The sequence below is a fragment of the Erpetoichthys calabaricus genome, chromosome 14 (assembly GCF_900747795.2).
Source record: "Erpetoichthys calabaricus chromosome 14, fErpCal1.3, whole genome shotgun sequence".
Taxonomy (NCBI): Eukaryota; Metazoa; Chordata; class Cladistia; order Polypteriformes; family Polypteridae; genus Erpetoichthys; species Erpetoichthys calabaricus.
In genome coordinates this window covers 81581450-81601159 of record NC_041407.2, presented here as the reverse complement: position 1 = coordinate 81601159, position 19710 = coordinate 81581450, and the positions used below count along the sequence as shown (strand labels likewise).

The following is a 19710-nucleotide window of genomic DNA, read 5'->3' as shown; positions in this document are numbered from 1 at the left end:
TATCTATCTATCTGTCTGTCTGTCTGTCTGTCTGTCTGTCTGTCTGTCTGTCTGTCTGTCTGTCTGTCTGTCTGTCTGTCTGTCTGTCTGTCTGTCACAATACAGACCACAATTTGATGTCTGAGTGACATTAACCTCACATTAACTTATACTTCGGTACATCTCTTGAGGATAAAGTGATGGGAAGCATTGGGTCCACAGAAGGTGTGAAGAAATGTTTTTTCCAGAGACCACTGTTGAAAGACATACTCATCACCAGCACCTGACATCATGTTGGTTCCAGAGCCATGTTTGTTTTGTAAAACAGTTCCAAATTATTGTGGACAAATTTAGTAGAAATCAGATGATGTAAATCCTGACCACTGTTAGTGCAGTATATGCCATAGTACAAAAACATCTTGTTAAGTAAAACTCAAATTGTCCATACACAGAGTCAGCCAAAAGTAGTATCTACAGTGACAAACAGACCACCTAACTACCCCGTCCAACAAACCTAATAGAAACATTGTTTGTACACAGAACATGGTATCACACTGTTTTATAAAGCGGAGCAGCTTCTTTCCTTAACCCCATTCAGTCATGTGACATAATTTTTAGTTATGTATCAGTTGCATATGAAAAGGATCATGTGTATGACTTCTAAAGGGGTTATTCTATCAGCTTTAGTTTTAAAGGGGACCAGCTCTATTCAGGTACAGAGCACACTGATATAGAGTGAGTTTAAAGCTGGCAATTGATAGATCATATAGAGTACATTAAAGGTTTAGGAAGAAGCAGAAGTACCTGGAGAAAACCTTCATGTTCAGTCAGAGAATGAGCAGTCTTCATATAGACAGTTCCTGGGTAGGGATTTGTACACACGAGTCTGGAATTATGAGACTGGAACGCTAACCACATCACCACCATGGTGCCCTTCAGATTATGAATCTATATGAAGTATGAAAAACCAGGACAGTTGAACAAATAAATCATTTTACAATCTATCTCCACATTACTTTTCAAGTATTAAATATGTGTCTCATTATTTATTGCTACTGCTGTGGCCGGGAGTTAGAACTGGGTTCCCAGTCTTCTTAATGTTGTTAAAAAACTTCTAGCCAAACAGTATTCTTCAGTACCACTTATTCGGCAGCACAAGATGGAAGTGGTGGAAATGATGGAGGAAGATTTCCTGATAATCCAGATAATGCTCATTAAACTGACAGAGCACATTTATTCATTCAGTATCAGTGTGAGTTGTTTTTATAATATTCAGAGGTCTTTATCATCCATGAACACAGTTCAGTATCATAAGTTCAATAAAATATGCAGTGTTCTCCAGTATGCAGTTTATTTAAAGCATAGAAACACAGAGATAGGAACAAAGGTTGAACTCTACTTTGCATTAGTACACATGGTCTTGAGAGATGCTTTGTATTGTATGGCATATGTGTAAACAGTAAGATTACATCACAGTTAAGTACATTTTATATTCACTTTTATATTTCTGTATGTGAACTATGAAAAGGTCATCATTTCCTCAGTGATAAATTATTCATCCACCCATCCATTTTCTAACCCGCTGAATCCGAACACAGGGTCACGGGGGTCTGCTGGAGCCAATCCCAGCCAACACAGGGCACAAGGCAGGAACCAATCCCGTGCAGGGTGCCAACCCACCGCAGGTCACAATAAATTATTCAACCTACTTATATAGTAAAATTACATCTAAATAGTTGTTGCTATGGCATATTTGTTTCATTTTGTCTTTTTCAAGACTTTAACCCAAATGCAGTTAAAAAATCAAGAGTCATAAAATTAAAAATTAGGTTAACAACAGGAAGTAAAATACATATTTACTAGGTTATTTTCTAATGTGAAAGCAAACTGATGTGATATTATTTCCTCAAAAGGTTGCTTTTAAGGGAACATATTTATTTAATGCTAAATAATTTAAGACAAGATTTCCTTGTTTCTTTATAACTTTTAAAGTAAATTCAATTAGCATTTGATTAAATGTGATGCCTTTTATGATTTGTGAATTGCAAAGTTTTAGTAATTTCCCTATACAGCTTGGTGAATGGAAAAAAGGTTCAAAATAGTTAGGAAGTGGGATTTTTAAACCTCATTACTATATGGTGTTGTCTAAGAGTCATTTTGTTATTGAAATAGGCGAGAATACATTCAAAAGATCAAAAATCTAGGAGCAGAAGTGTAAAAAAGTGTTACTTTTCTCATCTCTATACTGTATATATAAACTCCAACGTCTGTCGGTCTGTCCGCTTTTCACGAGAGAACTACTTAACAGATTTAGATCGGGTTTTTTTTTCTATAATTTACTTGAACATTATGGTTAATTATGCAGTTTCTCTCGTCGTGCTAAGTATCACAATTCGCTTGCAGGAGCGATTATTCGCACTAATCCAAGACAGAGGCTGTGGACCGAGGGGAGGGGGGGAAGCGTGAAGCAGCAGGCTTCTGTTATGCTGCACCCGGGTGTACTTCTGATGGCCCATTAGCGTAGTCCGGAAGCACTTCTGGGTGAGGCAGAAGCCCAGTGATGTAGGCCCCTGCAGTCCCTGCAGCACCCCCTGGCGGCACCCACAGAACCCAACAGGGCTGAGCTGGCAAACTTCAAGTCCCATGATGCTCCGTGGGAGTCCGAGGCACCTCTGCAACCCAAGGGGGCTGTCATCTAGTGATCCAGGGGCGATAACGCCCTTTGATAGATAGATAGATAGATAGATAGATAGATAGATAGATAGATAGATAGATAGATAGATAGATAGATAGATAGATAGATAGATAGATAGATAGATAGATACTTTATTAATCCCCAAGGGGAAATTCACAATCAGCCAATACTAATATAATATTCATTTTGTTGTGTAATTCTGGTCAACATATATGTTCTCATGGAATGATAAACTTAAAAGTAAGACTATGCTTTAAAGAGTGTCAGAGTACAAATGCTCGGGTCTAGGAAAGTATACTACTGGTTGTGAGCAGAGTTGTGGAAGTATCTTGGGGTATATTATTCTTTCTAGTGATATTTGAGTTGTATTCTATGGAGCTTTGGTAACACTTTTTATGTTCATTTGAGTAATACGTGTGTTTGAAATGACAGCTATGTGAAGAGTTACCTGCTCCCAGACAAATCATCTCAAAGCAAGAAAAAAACCTCCATTAAGAAAAAGACTGTTAATCCCACCTACAATGAGACCCTTAAGGTACATGAATTTTCCTTCTAGTTTTCAATTGAAAGCAATTGACCATTTTACACTCTTCATAACAAAATATAAGAATCATTTTCCAAACTATTTATAACTTCTTACCACCTATAACAGACAAAAGTAATTCAATTTATAATGTAAGATTTTGTCTTCTTGCACAAAACTAGTAGAATACATTTAGGTGCATTTGTATACAGTATAATGTGATAGGCACCTACTGTGGTCGCTATGTCTATCTGTCTACATGAAATAACTCAGCTCCCTGCTGATTTTTTTTTTATTTGGACATTCAGTTTTCAAGAAAATGTATTGGAAAAGTTAAGTTTGCATTAAGCTATCTCAAATACAGTGTGCTGTATAAAGTTTTGATATTTCAAAACTTCCCATAGAAAAACATTTTCGAATTCTCAGACTTGCCCATCTTAAAACATAGTAACATTCCATTCAATTTCAATAACTTTTTTAGTACTAGGGTGTTGTACTGTGTCAGCCATTATGAATGTACTGAGAAGTCAAGCAAAATGACACCTTTTATTGGCTAACTAAAAAGATTACAATATGCAAGCTTTTGAGGCAACTCAGGCCCCTTCTTCAGACAGAAGGGGCCTGAGTTGCTCCAGAAGCTTGCATATTGTAATCTTTTTAGTTAGCCAATAAAAGGTGTCATTTTGCTTGACTTCCCAATTACTTTTTTTATTAATTTTAATTTACTTTAAGAGAGAGATTACTTCAAGTTGTTGTTTTTTTTATATTTACATCTTTTGCTCAGTCAATAGCTGCTTAGAGCAAAACAGTGCAACAGCTACAGAGGAGAGTGCTCTGTTTGATATACCAGCTGTAAAAGCAGCTTCTGAGGCCTTGGAGTAGCCGGCACAAACCTCTGTCACAGCAGCTCACTTCTCCTAGTGGTTAAATGATATAAACCTCTGACACAGAACCTAAGTTCTACACATTATTCATGAGCGTACAAAGTAAAAAATTCAAGCTGCCTAACTTATGTAGAAATGAATGAAAGAGGAAACAAGTTCCTTAATCATGGTTTGCGGACTCTTTATATATTCCCATTATACTAAAACAAGCTCACAGTTACATTGTCTGTGGATGGTAATGATTTAATATTTTTCAGACACTATAATTTATCGGCAGAGCACCACAATGATCTGCTATTATTTTTGGATGTAACCAACGATTTTTTCTTGAGATTTCAACACAGATTTTAAATGTCTATTGGCTACATCTTGAAAAATATTATGGTTATGAAATTTGAAGTACATCTGGCCATAGCACTCCACAGCCAACAACTAACAATACCAAATCACTTGAGTTGGGATCTGCAGCTCATGAAATTTCAGCCCAACCTATTTGGTCTCCATTTTTAAGCACACATATTGTGAAATTGTATTAAAGAATATAATAATAATCTACTGATACATGTAGTCACTTTCTATTATCACTGCTGTTTTTTAATATGACTAACATTTACAAAAATATGTGATAAACAAAATTGTGGTTTCTAACTCTAGGATGTAGTGAACTTTTAAAACAGTTACCCAAGTCTCTGAATGCACTTGGATATTATGCCATACATGCATTTTCTTACTTGTTTTGTTACTATTGTTTTTGTCTTGGTGACTGCACATTAATTCAGAGTAAAGTACAACTCTGTAGGGTTAGTAAGCTGTCAGCAAATAACAGTATTTCAACCTGAAAAGGTGCCTAAATGAGAAGTTGCAAACTTAATATATCACTGCAGTTTGTCTAAGTCAGTCGGTATTACAGTATCTTACATCACATTATCTTAAGTTATTCAGATGTACAGAAATTGTGGTAAAATCATTTTACCAATCCTAGAAGCTGATATTTCTTGTATATTCCACTGCTTATGCTCTGAGAGCCACGATAGTGCATTTTCAAAGAGACTTTCTGTTTTTTTTAACAGTATAAAATAAATATGCTAGATCTCAGAACACGGATTCTCAACCTCTCCGTATGGCACAGCGAATCCTTGGGACGCAATGTCTTTTTGGGGGAGGTGGAAGTGCCTCTGGCAAATTGGGATACCAGAGACACTCAGCCTAACTGGTACAATCTACATCCACGAGTGAGTTGACATGTTTAAATTTACATTTTGTCTTTCTTATGTAATTTCTAATGTTTGTTAATTTTGTTTCTGTGTTTACACATCTTTCCAGAAAGTGGCTATAAAGCTGTAAATGTTTATTTGAAATTTTGCAGTAGCAAAAAAAGTTTGGCAATTATGGCTTCAGAAGAGGATTAAATATATATGTATTTGCAATATTTAAAGCATTTAATTGTTTTTTTTTTGCATGTTTAAGATATTTAACTAATGTTTCTTCAGTTGAAGTGTTTGTTTTAATATTATTAACTTTTTATAATTTTCTAAATAATGAACATGCAGATACAAATGTCTCCGGATGCCATTAGATTCAGAGGAAAGATCTCACTGTCGCTGAACTTTATGCCTGCTGGTTCAGGAGGTAAATAATCATGTTTTATACTACAGTAGATATTTCTCTTTTGCTCTCAAGATACAGATACTTTTCAGAATATGTCTTTTCATTACTGAATGCTTTTTTATATATTCAGACATCTCATCTTTAGTGATTGTTTGTCCTCAGAAATATCATTAATAGAACAGATACAACATATGTCAAACAGTTCAAGTGTATTCTCTTGTGTACATAGTACTTGTACCAGTGGTGTCTCTGTATTAAAGGAATACTTCACCCAAAAATTAATTATTTTTTATATGTTATTTACACAACTGTAGTAATGGTCAAGAAAAAAATTTAAGGTCATATTTTTATATAGAACAGAAGCAAAAAATCATGCCGAGAAAGAAGAAGAAGACAGAGAGATAATTATGTTCCTGACACAATATGCTTCTATGGTCACCAACACTGAACAAATGGCAAACAATATTCAAAATGTCAGTGAAAAAAATCTCAATTTACTCGTCTCACCTATTCCATATGTCAGATATCCAGTCATCATATGCTCATAACCTACCAAAAACAACTATTGTGGATGAAATATTGTTAAATGAACTAAAAAAATCTCTTGTGAACAGCTGGGGTGCATGCTCAAACAAGCATAAAACTGAAGATCTAAAATCCCACAAACTTCCCGCCACCACCACACACCCACAAATCTCACAGACAGTAGTCCTTCCAAGTAATAACTCCTTCATTGGCTGCCTTTATGCACCATATCAGCCAGCATTGCAGATTGTGGTCTAAGAGAGGTGAGCGTTTTGGAAAGAAAAGCAAGTGAAACTATTATGAAACAGAAAATACTGTTGTCATCCACAGCATCAAAGCAGCTTTGACTTTCGAGGCATGGACTCCACAAGACCTCTGAAAGTCTCCTGTGGTATCTGGAACCAAGACATTAGCAGCAGATCCTCCATGGATTTATTTTGTTTTTCTAGCCCGTGCCACAGATTCTCAATCAGATGCAAATCTGGGGAATTTGGAGGCCAAGTCAACACCTTGAACTCTTTGTGATGTTCTTCAGACAATTCCTGAACAATTTTTGCAGTGTGGTATGACACATTATCCTGCTGAAACAGGACACCACCATCATAGAATATCACTGCCATGAAGGGGTGTGCAATGTCTGCAACAAAGTTTAGGTAGGTGGTATGTGTCAAAGTAACATCCACATGAATGCCCGTATCCAAGGTTTCCTAGCACATTGCCCAGAACATCACACTGCCCCCCACCAGCTTGTCTTCTTTCCATAGTACATCCTGCTGCCATCTCTTCCCTGGGTAAATGAAATACATGCACCCAGCTGTCCACATGATCTAAAAGAAAATGTGATTCATTAGACTAGGCCACCTTCTTCCATTGTTCCATGGTCAAGTTCTGATGCTCACATACCCATTGTAGGTGCTTTCAGAGGTTGACAGGGGTTAGCATGGGCACTCTGAGTGGTCTGCCGCTACACAGTCCCATATGCAGCAAGCTGCAATGCACTTGGTGTTCTGACACCTTTCTGTCATGGCCGGCATAAAGTTTTTCAGAAATTTCTGCCCATGGTGCTCTTCTGTGGTATTGGACCAGATGGACAAGCCTTCACTCTCCATACGCATGAATGAGCCTTGTGCACCCATGACCCTGTCACTGGTTCATGGGTTGTCCTTCTTTAGAATACTTTTGGTAGGTATTAACCACTTTATACTGGGAACATCCCACATGACCTGTCATTTTGGAGATGCACTGCTACTGTTGTCTAGCAGTTGCAATTTGGCCTTTGTCAGAGTCGCACAGATTCTTACGCTTGCCAATTCTTCCTGCTCCCTAAAACACAACCTTCAAGAACTGAATGTTCATGTGCAGCCATTACATCCCACCCCTTGACAGGTGCCTTTGTAATGAGATAATCAATATTATTCACTTCACCTGACAGTGGTTTTAAGGTTATGGCTGATCAGTTTGTTTCTTGCATTTGTGAATATCTGAGGCGTTTCAATAAACAGGTCAAATCAGTGGTGCAGTTTCACAAACTACCATTTAAAAATCCAAAAATACAGCGTTGTGGTTTAACCACCAGCAAATTAGGGGAGAGGCGGGTCTTTAATTTAAAACCTCAATCCTTCTGAATGCGCTGCCTAACAGTTCATGAGAGGATTTTCCGGAAGTGGTTTATTTAACAATATTTAAGCAAACATATATTTGTGTGGGACATTGCAAGCATAGAACTAGATTATGCTACACAAGTAAGTAGATTTTTTTTCATAGATGTTTTAATATTGTTTGCTGTTTGTACAGCACTGGTCCCCATACATGCCTACACTTTTTTTCCTGATGGTGCTCTGTGCCCTATTAATCTCTATTGTATAGCGCCAATGAGGGCAAATATTTAAAAAAAAATGTATAAAATGGAAAATACATATATACCACGTTTGTGAAGAAATAACTTCAACCTGGAAAATATCAAACTTAAGCTTTAATTTCATGTAAAAACCTAAGAGCATACCTTTTACTGTATATGGTTTGCGGGATGCTGTAAAATGTGTACTACACTGTGTTTGCATGTTTTATTTTTAAGGCCATGCTTTTAGGGGAAAAGCATACTTTAAAAGTAAAACATAGCAGTCTTGATTTTAACAAGTTACTATAGAAATAAGCACTTTGCAAGTAATACCTGTAATAGAAAATTCACTGTTACAACATTGCCTGAGATCTGAGAACAATTAAAATAAATGGAAAATATAAGAAAACATTTTTATTAACATTAATTGCTCATTTCATGTAATCACTTTGTAAATGGGTATAAGGATAAAATATACTGTAACTAATTGACATTTAACTGCATTATGGGAAGTGGCTAATACTGTGGTCTCAATGTTCCAAACACCTGGGTTCAAATCCCAGTCCAGTTGCACCTTTGTGTAAAGCAGTTTCTTCTTCTTGAGTACACATCTTTTAATCTTTGAGAGTAATTAATGATACACTTTAAATATTTAGTTGTGCAGTGCATAAACTATGGTTGATGCCAATTAACAGCATTCTGCCAGCTTGGCAGAAGCTGGAGACGGACATGGGAATTTACAGCAACCTGCTACAACCAGTGCTCAGGTTCATGAAATAATTTAATGTTACACAACATTTTTTATATTACTGTTCGCTGCTGTGTAGAATAGTTTCCCTTAATAATGAAGTGGGCTATGCATTTATGGAATTTCAGAATTCTTATTTTTCATGCTGTTTATGTACTCTCACATAAATCTTTTGTAGTGCCTTTGACTATATGTTTCCTTTCCAATGCAGCACTACACCCAATGTCCTTCTTCTCTCAGGAGGACAAATTACAATTAAGGACTAGATCTAAATTAGTAATTAATAGATTTGAAAATCTGCGGTGTGTTGGCGCCCTGCCCGGGGTTTGCTTCCTGCCTTGCGCCCTGTGTTAGCTGGGATTGGCTCCAGCAGACCCCCGTGACCCTGTAGTTAGGATATAGCGGGTTGGATAATGGATGGATAGATTTGAAAATGTCCTTTACTCCCCTTTCACCTTACCCATTTAAACCCATACGTCATTCTGAACAAGTGTAGGATGAATTACACGTAGTAACATCTGAGCTCCGGCTTCTGTGACTGTGAATGGCGGGATTAACTGGTTTCCATAAGAGTTGGATGGATAAACTTTCAGTTCAATTAGATTTTAATTCTTTAATTAGAATTGAATTCTATTCAAACTTAATATGGATGCTCTACACTGATCACAGTATTTAGTTCAAGATGTTTCATTATAAATGAGTTATGTGACCTGGTATTAAATACTAGGTTCCATGTAAATGTACAGTAGCCACTGTCTTATAACTCAGATTTCTAGCACACCAAAATGTTTAAATGCCAGTACTGTATTATGTTGTGCAACATGCATCAAACATATGGAATTCACTAGCTAATTGTATTTCTGTTTAGTAAAGCAACCTTTATATTAATGCAGGTAATGACTAATTCTGCAAACTGAGTGATATTGTGTATTTCCCATTTTCATGAGAAGTTCCCCAAATAAGTGCTTTACACGCATTCATGTCATTTGTGCTCCCAGATGCCATCTTCTGGTGAACATGGTGAAGTGCATTACAATAGGAAAAATATTTTTTAACTTGTAGAGCCCTGTTTGCCGTGGCTTGACTTCTGCCATGCTTTGCTGCATTGTATCAAGTATTCAACACTGTATCATCTGCAGTGTAAAATTTAGATATGTTGTTAATCCGTTTCCCATTGTGCCTAATTTTATGTATTTGATCCTTTAATCTTCATTCTCGATTAAGCAAAAATCATGTTCCATTGAACCAGCTTAAATTCAGGTTTCATTACTTAACAGCATTGATGTCATCCATCACCTGATGGAGTCACTGCATTCTCCTGTTAATTATACAGCTTTTGAGTTAAATTCAGCAGGGGCAGGCAGTCCTTGAAGGAGGCAAGTCTTATGTTCAGACCTGTTTTTAATTAGAAACCATTTCTTTTGATGAATGAAACATTGTATTTATTTAAATGTTTTGGTATGTGTGCTTGTTACTTTTCAAAAAAAAATAATAAAGACCTTAAATTTCTTGACCAGCAAATGACTGTAACAAAATGAAAAAGTAGATAATTAAAAGACTTCTGTGCACTAAAGTCAGGGCAGTAGCTGGTGTCTTTATGAGTCTAACATTATTCTTAATTTCTAAAAGAGAGCTACATTTAGTCATCCATTTGAACAAAGAAGTTAAGAAACAGCAAGACTGATATTAAACTAATGTAAGAAATTTATTGGGACAGATCCCTGCAGCGTTTGTTGCCCTTCAAGACCGGAAATACCCTCCTTGAATATATATACTGTAGGTTATTTTTTTGGGAATAGAATTTGTTACATCTTGCCTGAAGAAGGGGCCTGAGTTGCCTCGAAAGCTTTCATATTGTAATCTTTTTAGTTAGCCAATAAAAGGTGTCATTTTGCTTGGCTTTTCTCTACATTCATAATGGCTAACACCCTAGTACTATAATGTTATGCAAAAAGTATTGTTTAATATTTAATTCTGCCAATCTGTAGTCAGTTTTCATTATGTCTTACATGATGTTTCATTCTCTGTATTTAGAGACTGGTTTTCTTCAAACTGGTGAACTTCATATTTGGGTGAAGGAAGCACAAGGCATAGTGTCTCCGCAAGGAGGTTCATTGGATTCTCTTGTCAAAAGGTTGGTATTTAGCAAACTCCACCTGAACCTAAATAAGGCTTCTGCTTACTTATTTTAATTTGCTGTGTAACACATAGCTTACACGGCACCTATTGGCTATAACAGGGGTGGGCAATGTCAGTGGCTTCAGGTTTTTGTTCCAACCCAGTTTTTTAAAGAGAAATCCATTATTGCTTAGGAAGCTGTTATAGCTCAAGAGACATTTTGGTGCTTCCTTTTAGTGGTCTCACTTGTTAAGGTTGCCCACCCTTAATTGTTTATTTTAGTCTTAAACAGCTGCATTCAGTGTTTTAATGGCTCCTCATTAGCAATAAGATGCAAATGACAAAGGAGCCAGCAGTTCTCTATTTAACATTTTATCCATTCACACCTGTGTGGATTCATTGTGCACTATCTGGCATAATAAAACACTTACGAGAAAAATGTGACAGACTGCAAACAATCCATTTTAGGCTTCAAATCATTTGGATGATATCCTTGGAAAGGAAAAACACTACGATATAAGATCCTCGTAACATTGCAGACTAACGAGTACAAGCCATAAAATTAAATGATGTCTGAGACTGGCAAGGATTGATTTCCAATTAAGCAGTTGGGTTGGAACGAAAACCTGCGGCCATCCAGGACTGACATTGCCTACCCCTGGGCTATAACACAGAGAACAAGGCAGAAGCATGCTAGACAGTCCATCTTAACACATGTGCAGTCTGCACTAACAGTCACAGGGGTGAACTCATCGTCGCCAATCCTTCTGCCATCTTTGGGGAAATACTAAGAAAACTAGGATACCTGACTGAAGTCAGAGCATGCAAACTTCCAACAGATAAAGCTTTGTAAAGGTGCTACCATTTGCTATAAAATGATGTTGCCCCCATGTCAGTTACAGCCAAAATAAAATTAATGGGGTGAGTGAGCTCTCATTTGCAAACATCATATGACCTTATGTCTTTAGTGGGATTATGTTGACAAAGCAGTATGTTGTGTGTAAAGAGAGCTACACTTCCCAAAATACATTGCATTCCTACTCTATTTAAAGAGAACAGGGAGCTGGCTGAGTATTTTTTTGAGCAAGTGGTGGCTGAACGAATTTTGGGGACGTTTTGCACAGTTCCGTTTTCATTTAGCTTCAGACTAGACTAATGGTGCTATCTATTTGTGAGTTCTTTAAGAATGGTAAAGATGGCGTCTCTCTGAAATGTCACATTTAGCATAGCTTAATATAGCACCACCATGAATGTTAGATTGTTGCACATTCCATCTTAATAAGTAAACTGGTAAAATGTTAAAAGATTAATGTGGAATTATTGTTTCACTATCATGGAAAACATGTTAACTTTAAAAAATGCATACTTCTCAGCATCCTAACAATAGCCCTGTAGGAGGCACAAGAATAAACATGAACCAAATATGTCCACTCTAACGTGGCAGTAGTGCATCATTTCTGCTTTTCTGAGATGCATTTATGACAGCAAAATACAGTTGAAAGTTATTTATTTTTATCATAGATTCTTGACATGTCCGCTTGTTCTCAGTGACTGCCATGGGTAGTGTATTCATGGAAGAAACAACCAATATCACAGATGCCATAATTTAAATCAGAGGCTCTAATTCAAAAGCTCTGAAGCTCTGAATTAGAATTTATCAAAGTAAAGCACACATCTGTAATTGTTTAACATAATTTAGCCTTTCAGCTAAAATGGCTTGAACATACACATATCATTCATCATTCATCTTCCTAAGTGGCTTTTCTAGGGCAGGGGTGCGGGGAAGCTGGAGCCTGTCCCAGCAGTCATAGGGCACAAGGCAAGAACAACACCTGGACAGGGTGCTGGTCCATCAAAGGATAGAACCCCCATGCACACACTAAATTCAATTTAGCAACGCTAATCCACTTAACCTGCATGTTTTTTGGACTTTGGCAGCAAACACATGCACATACCCATATGTGAACATTAAATTTAAAACATGCAGTGTCTATCGTTCCCATCCATCACCTTACTATAACACGTAAAAGTAAACATTCTGATTGTAGTTCCATGGAAAGCTGAGACATCTGTCTACAAACTCCACACAGTCAACTGAGTTTTGTGGCATCACCACTAAGCAGTGTGCTGCCGCAACTGACAAGATCAATGGTCATTCTGACTCTGATTGCTGCTTCCAGTTTAATTTTTGAAAATGTAAAAATGTCTGCAGAATTCCGTAACTGATAGCTAGAGCAATTGTCCCCGTCAGTAACACAAACGACAGCCTCATGGGAAAAAAGAGTCCTCATCCATAGATATGCCCGTGTTTTTCAGCAGTAGTAGTAGCAAGTCTGACTCCTCTGTAAGCCTTATTTTACATCTCCCACGTCTATGCTACCAGTTGCCAGTTCTCCAGCTTGATGTACTTTTTGAGTTTTACACTTTCTTTCTGTCTCTTTGAGTCTTTCTTTTTTTCTCTCACCCTCAGTCTTTAGCAGGTGGTGTGTTCTTGCTCCTCGAGGTAAAGTTAAACAGTAATGGTAGACATTCCCTCATTTTCATAGTGCAACATAGTATGAGATCAGGGTTTTTTTTTTTGTCTAAACTCTTTGAAAAATGTAATTTTCACAAGGAAAAAAGTATACCACAGGCGGAGTGGTGGCTCTGAGGCTAGGGATCTGCACTGGCAATCGGAAGGTTGCCGGTTCGAATCCCATAAATGCCAGTAGGGACTCTGCTCTGTTGAGCCCTTGAGCAAGGCCCTTAACCTGCAATTGCTGAGCGCTTTGAGTAGTGAGAAAAGCGCTATATAAATGCAAAAGAATTAAAAAATTAAAAATTACCATGATTACTCTCAAATTATACTACGTGACGTTAGCTACCAGTAACTATGCACTGGGGTGAAAGGTTCTTATGTAATGAGAATGGGAAAGAAATGAAGAGGATACACAGACATACAAAAATAAATTTAAAAAATAGTTGCTCAAACAAATTAAATGCATACTTTTCTGATATGTGTGCAATTTCGAGATCTGAATAAATACTCTGCAAAATTCTTTGCTCTGAGCAGGACATATTCAGTAAGTTAAGTTTTAAGGCTTTTGTAGAGGGATGCCTTTTTTCTTTTAACAAATAGTTCTTTGCTTATCCACACAAACTTGAAGGGCACATAAATGTATGCAATGATTACTATGAAAATTAACTGGCAAATGTGACCGTTAACAGCAAGACCAGACAATTACAAACTTAAATTACTAGTGATTACTTTTATGTCAACATCTTTGAGATTTAAGTAACTAATTACTATTTAAAACATTTTGCAAAGAATGCCAACATGGTGTTGACTTAGTACAGGCCACCCCTTGGCCATATTCAAAGCTACACTTTAAATTCCACATTCATTTTTTAATTTTCACTTCAAGATATCAAGAAGCCTGAATTAAGTGCAGATGTGAGTAAAGCAAGTTATTTTGTAATCCTTTTTGCAGACTAAATAAGCTATAAGAGAACTTTTTTTCTAATACGATTACTGAATATGAAACCATTTGCAATTTCTTCTTGATGAAAAATAATCAAATGTTTTTGTCAAAGTAAAAATTATGGAGCCCTGCAGGTGTCAAGCAAAAAAAAAAAACAAACAAAAAATATGTTTGAACGAGTTATTAATCCATTCCAATGAGTTACTAAACTTGTTCAAACAAATTATGTGATTTATTTGAATGGTTTATTTGTTTAATTTTGTTCTTATTTCAGTAGCTATTTTTTTTCCTGGTATGCAGTTTAGTGAACCAGAACTGGAGGAGTATAGCTAGACAGAAGTTTTAGTCTATTCAGTTCTGTTTAGTGCCATATCAACTAGATTTTAAGATCACCTTTTCTTCTATTAATGTTTCCACCAATGACTCCAGAATATCACATTCTTGGAGAAAATTCCATAAATCCATTGTGCTCTCCATAACTTCTCCTGTGTTTGAAACTTGTTTTGGGACTCCTCAAAAGAACCCTTTCAAACTGGTTTTCCGACTAGTTTCTCTTCCAGTTCAGTGATGTTAACACACCTTACAGTTCACTTATAATTCACTGAACTGTGTACCAGGCTCCATAATAAGAACTGGACAGCAAGGTGGAAAAATAGTAATAATCTGTTCAAACAAAATATGGAACGGAGCACCATACTACTGAAATAAGAGTCAAGGAAAAAAATTAAAATAATCTGTTTAAAAGAGTTACATAATTCGTTCAAACAGATGAATAATTTATTCACACGGATTAATAATTTGTTTTTACTGATTTTTTTTTTTTTTGCATGACACCTATGGTACTTGCTCCATGCAAAATGAATTAACTCATGTTTTTTATTTTTTTATTTTTAACACAGCTATGTGCTTCCTGATGATAGCAAACATAGCCGTCAGAAAACACGTGTAATAAAGAACAGTGTGAGCCCAGTCTACAATCACACTATGGTGTATGATGGTTTCCAGGCAGAAGATCTGAAGGAAGCCTGTGCCGAGTTCACAGTATGGGAACACGAAACCTTCAGCAGTCAGGCACTTGGGGGTGTGCGCCTTAGTCTGGGCACAGGTACCTTTCTTAATTAGTTTACCAGATAGTAGTTTAAATATAGGAATTACAATCAGCTTTGTTCATTTTTCTTCAGTTTACATTTAAATATTTTGTCATGAAAGTGCCATCTCAAATATGGGACCTGTTTTTAGACTCCCAATAAGAAAATAATTTGCAAATCCTTATCGTCTAGTTGCATTTGTAACTTTGAATTCATATGTCTTCTCACTGTACCATTAGGTGTTAGTTATGGACAGCCTGTGACCTGGATGGATTCAACTGAAGAGGAGACTGACGTATGGAAAGCTGTGATTGAGAAGCCTAACACATGGGTGGATGCTCTGCTGCCGCTGAGAACAAATCTGATTCCTAGAAAAACAGCAAAAGGGGAAGTCTAACAGTTGTCGTTATGCCTGAACCCCAATTACTTTGCTAGACATGTATTAGGAAACATGGTGACTCTGGGACACTACAAAGTTGTAAACATTGCAAGAATATTGGAATTGTATTGCTTTGCTTTACAGCTAATTGGTAAAAATGGCTTCAAATCAACTTCAGAACTGAGTGCTCTAGAATAAAAAGCAGGGATTGCTTCAGTGACTCATTTACCTCACAATTCATAAATGGTTGTGGGCTCATAGTTTGGTTTTGGGAATATTTTTATCTCATTTTTGTATTCTGTTTTTAAAATAATTACCTGTGACTTGTCTTGTTTAAGAGAAACGTGGCTCAACAGAAATAACAATCAATACGTCTTCAAATATTTTTAAAGTACTCGATTCACTCCTGTTCTGTTTGCATTTCTTAAATTTGACACCCCATGCTTCAAGTGATGTGAAGGCCACTTTATATGCTGCAGGAAATGTGGCTAAGTAAGACAGTTTGTATCATGAGGCCATGCTAACTAAAAGCTTTCAGGACTATTCATTTATTACAAATCAAACATTGAATTACTTAAAGGGTTTAAAGTCACACCATTACATAGCCTCCAAGAGACTTCAAGACGCAAGAGGTTACATTAGAGAAAGTCATGCTTTAGTCTGTGAAATTGAGCCTAAAACAAACAATACTGTACATTAATTTATCGTAAGATTAGTGTTTTGTAAATTAAAAAAAAATAAGAACCTCTTGTAAAGAATGTTAAGAAGCAGTTGGTACAACTTGTTATAACACTATAAATTTGAAAATTGTGTTAGTTACATAGGAAGTGTGATGCTGCCAGTGGAGTTTCAATTTACACTTTCAACAAGAAGTCTGAATCGCTCATTGAGTACTGCGTTTCTGGTATGCAGTTTTTGTAATATTTTTAGGCCATTGTCTTAACAGTGTCTACAGACAAGTAGTCCACACAAGTGGAAAATATTTGTAGTGTGCTTTAATATATTAAATGATAAAATAACCTGATTAACAAAACATTCCTGTATGTTTTAAAATACATCAATAACGTAGGTGGAAAATGTCCTGACGTCTGATGTTGATTCGGTGGGCCTGTCTTGAAGTGATGTTACCAGCCCAGCACACCACAGCATAGAAAATCACATTGGCCATCACAGAGTTATAGAAGATGTGAAAGATGTCACAAGGAATGGAGTCTCCAAAGAAAAAACAGTCTTCTCTGCCCTTTCTTAAATAGCTCCTTCGTGTAATGAGACCAGTCCACCCTGTTATTGATGTGGAGCACCACCACATCCACTCCCTGAAAAGTGACCAGACATAGAGGCTGTTTGGTGTGGTGAAGGTCAATAATAATCAGTTATTTGCTTTTACTGATGTTAATGACAGTTATTTCTGCACCAAGAAACAAAGTTCTCTATGTGCATCCTATACTCTGTTTCACATCGGTATCAGAAACACATCCTTGAGCCTCACAAACTGTGATCTGCCTGAGCGATAGTAAATTATCCAGGATACCACAGGCTCATGCACCTGCGTATCTCTGATTTTTACCCCTTAACCGTGATGGCTGGATGGTAGTGAAGGCACTGAAGAAATCAATAAACAGAATCTTTACAGTGCTGCCAGCTTTGTCCAGGTGAGAGTAAGCCTTGTGAGCCTTGGATAATTGCATCTTCCACTCCAATCTTTATACGACAGGCAAACTGCAGAGGGTTTAGGTGGTCTACCTCAAGAGGACTCTTCTAGTCCAGGACCACCCTCTCGAAGGACTTCATAATATAAGATGTAAGTGCCACTGGTCTATAGTCATTTGGTAAAGAGGCGTCTGCCTTCGTGTTTCAGGTTATGTAGGAATTCTATTCTTCATGACCCACACTTTTTTTTTCTTGTTTTTTTTATGGTGTTTAATTCCAAGCAAATTCATAATCATATTTTAAACAAAGAAATATACCGTGTTTAATTAGTTTGTTGTTCCAACGCAGGCATATATTTCTTTAAATCTTGTTGTTAATCATACTTTCTATCGGCTCGCAATAGTGGATTTTTAGTCCACTGATTCTTCATATGAATTCTACAGATATTCTAGGCATCATGGTGATTTGCATAATCTGCATCAAAGTTCAGGATATGAAAAATTACCTTTATCTATAAACTGTGATGGAATATTCTGCATTAGAGAAGGTGTTTTGTTTAGATACAGTAGTAACACTATAATATTAAAAGCAAACTAATGCATATTAGTGGAATTGTCTTTAGCTCAGGTATGTTGATTTTTACAATTTTCAGAACATTTATTCACTAAAGTGTTATTTTTGCTTGCATGTTTAAACATGTATTGAAAAGAGCATTGAATCCAGTTATGCATAATACATACAGTGCATCCGGAAAGTATTCACAGCGCATCACTTTTTCCACATTTTGTTATGTTACAGCCTTATTCCAAAATGGATTAAATTCATTTTATTCCTCAGAATTCTACACACAACACCCCATAATGACAACATGAAAAAAGTTTACTTGAGGTTTTTGCAAATTTATTAAAAATAAAAAAAACTGAGAAATCCCATGCACATAAGTATTCACAGCCTTTGCTCAATACTTTGTCGATGCACCTTTGGCAGCAATTACAGCCTCAAGTCTTTTTGAATATGATGCCACAAGCTTGGCACACCTATCCTTGGCCAGTTTCGCCCATTCCTCTTTGCAGCACCTCTCAAGCTCCAACAGGTTGGATGGGAAGCGTCGGTGCACAGCCATTTTAAGATCTCTCCAGAGATGTTCAATCAGATTCAAGTCTGGGCTCTGGCTGGCCCACTTAAGGACATTCACAGAGTTGTCCTGAAGTCACTGCTTTGATATCTTGGCTGTGTGCTTAGGGTCGTTGTCCTGCTGAAAGATGGCCCGTCGCCCCAGTCTGAAGTCAAGAGTGCTCTGGAGCAGGTTTTCATCCAGGATGTCTCTGTACATTGCTGCAGTCATCTTTCCCTTTATCCTGACTAGTCTCCCAGTCCCTGCCGCTGGAAAATATCCCCACAGTATGATGCTGCCACCACCATGCTTCACTGTAGGGAATGTATTGGCCTGGTGATGAGCGGTGCCCGGTTTCCTCCAAACGTGACGCCTGGCATTCACACCAAAGAGTTTAATCTTTGTCTCATCAGACCAGAGAATTTTCTTTCTCATGGTCTGAGAGTCCTTCAGGTGCCTTTTGGCAAACTCCAGGCTGGCTACCATGTGCCTTTTACTAAGGAGTGGCTTCCGTTTGGCCACTCTACCATACAGGCCTGATTGGTGGATTGCTGCAGAGATGGTTGTCCTTCTGGAAGGTTCTCCTCTCTCCACAGATGACCATCGGGTTCTTGGTCACCTCCCTGACTAAGGCCCTTCTCCCCCGATCGCTCAGTTTAGATGGCCGGCCAGCTCTAGGAAGAGTCCTGGTGGTTTTGAACTTCTTCCACTTACGGATGATGGAGGCCACTGTGCTCATTGGGACCTTCAAAGCAGCAGAAATTTTTCTGTAACCTTCCCCAGATTTGTGCCTGGAGACAATCCTGTCTCGGAGGTCTACAGACAATTCCTTTGACTTCATGCTTGGTTTGTGCTCTGACATGAACTGTCAACTGTGGGACCTTATATAGACAGGTGTGTGCCTTTCCAAATCATGTCCAATCAACTGATATTACCACAGGTGGACTCCAATTAAGCTGCAGAAACATTTCAAGGATGATCAGGGGAAACAGGATGCACTCCCCAGTTTGTCCAGGCGTGAGGTGTTTTTTCTTCTTTATGCTGCCTCCCCAGCACACCACCGCGTAGAAGAGGGCGCTCGCCACAACCGTCTGATAGAAC

General features: G+C 37.4%; 1 protein-coding gene across 1 annotated transcript in view; it reads left to right on the top strand.

Moving 5' to 3' along the window:
- Positions 1 to 16545, top strand: part of sytl1 (synaptotagmin-like 1) — a 65271-nt gene extending 48726 nt beyond the window's left edge. The window contains exons 10-15 of the mRNA XM_028818682.2: positions 3107 to 3209; positions 5152 to 5313; positions 5632 to 5710; positions 10834 to 10933; positions 15278 to 15483; positions 15706 to 16545. Coding sequence (XP_028674515.1) covers positions 3107 to 3209; positions 5152 to 5313; positions 5632 to 5710; positions 10834 to 10933; positions 15278 to 15483; positions 15706 to 15863 — 808 coding nt within the window. The 3' untranslated portion in view covers positions 15864 to 16545. The remainder of the gene's footprint in view (positions 1 to 3106; positions 3210 to 5151; positions 5314 to 5631; positions 5711 to 10833; positions 10934 to 15277; positions 15484 to 15705) is intronic.
- The last annotated feature ends 3165 nt before the right edge of the window (positions 16546 to 19710 follow it).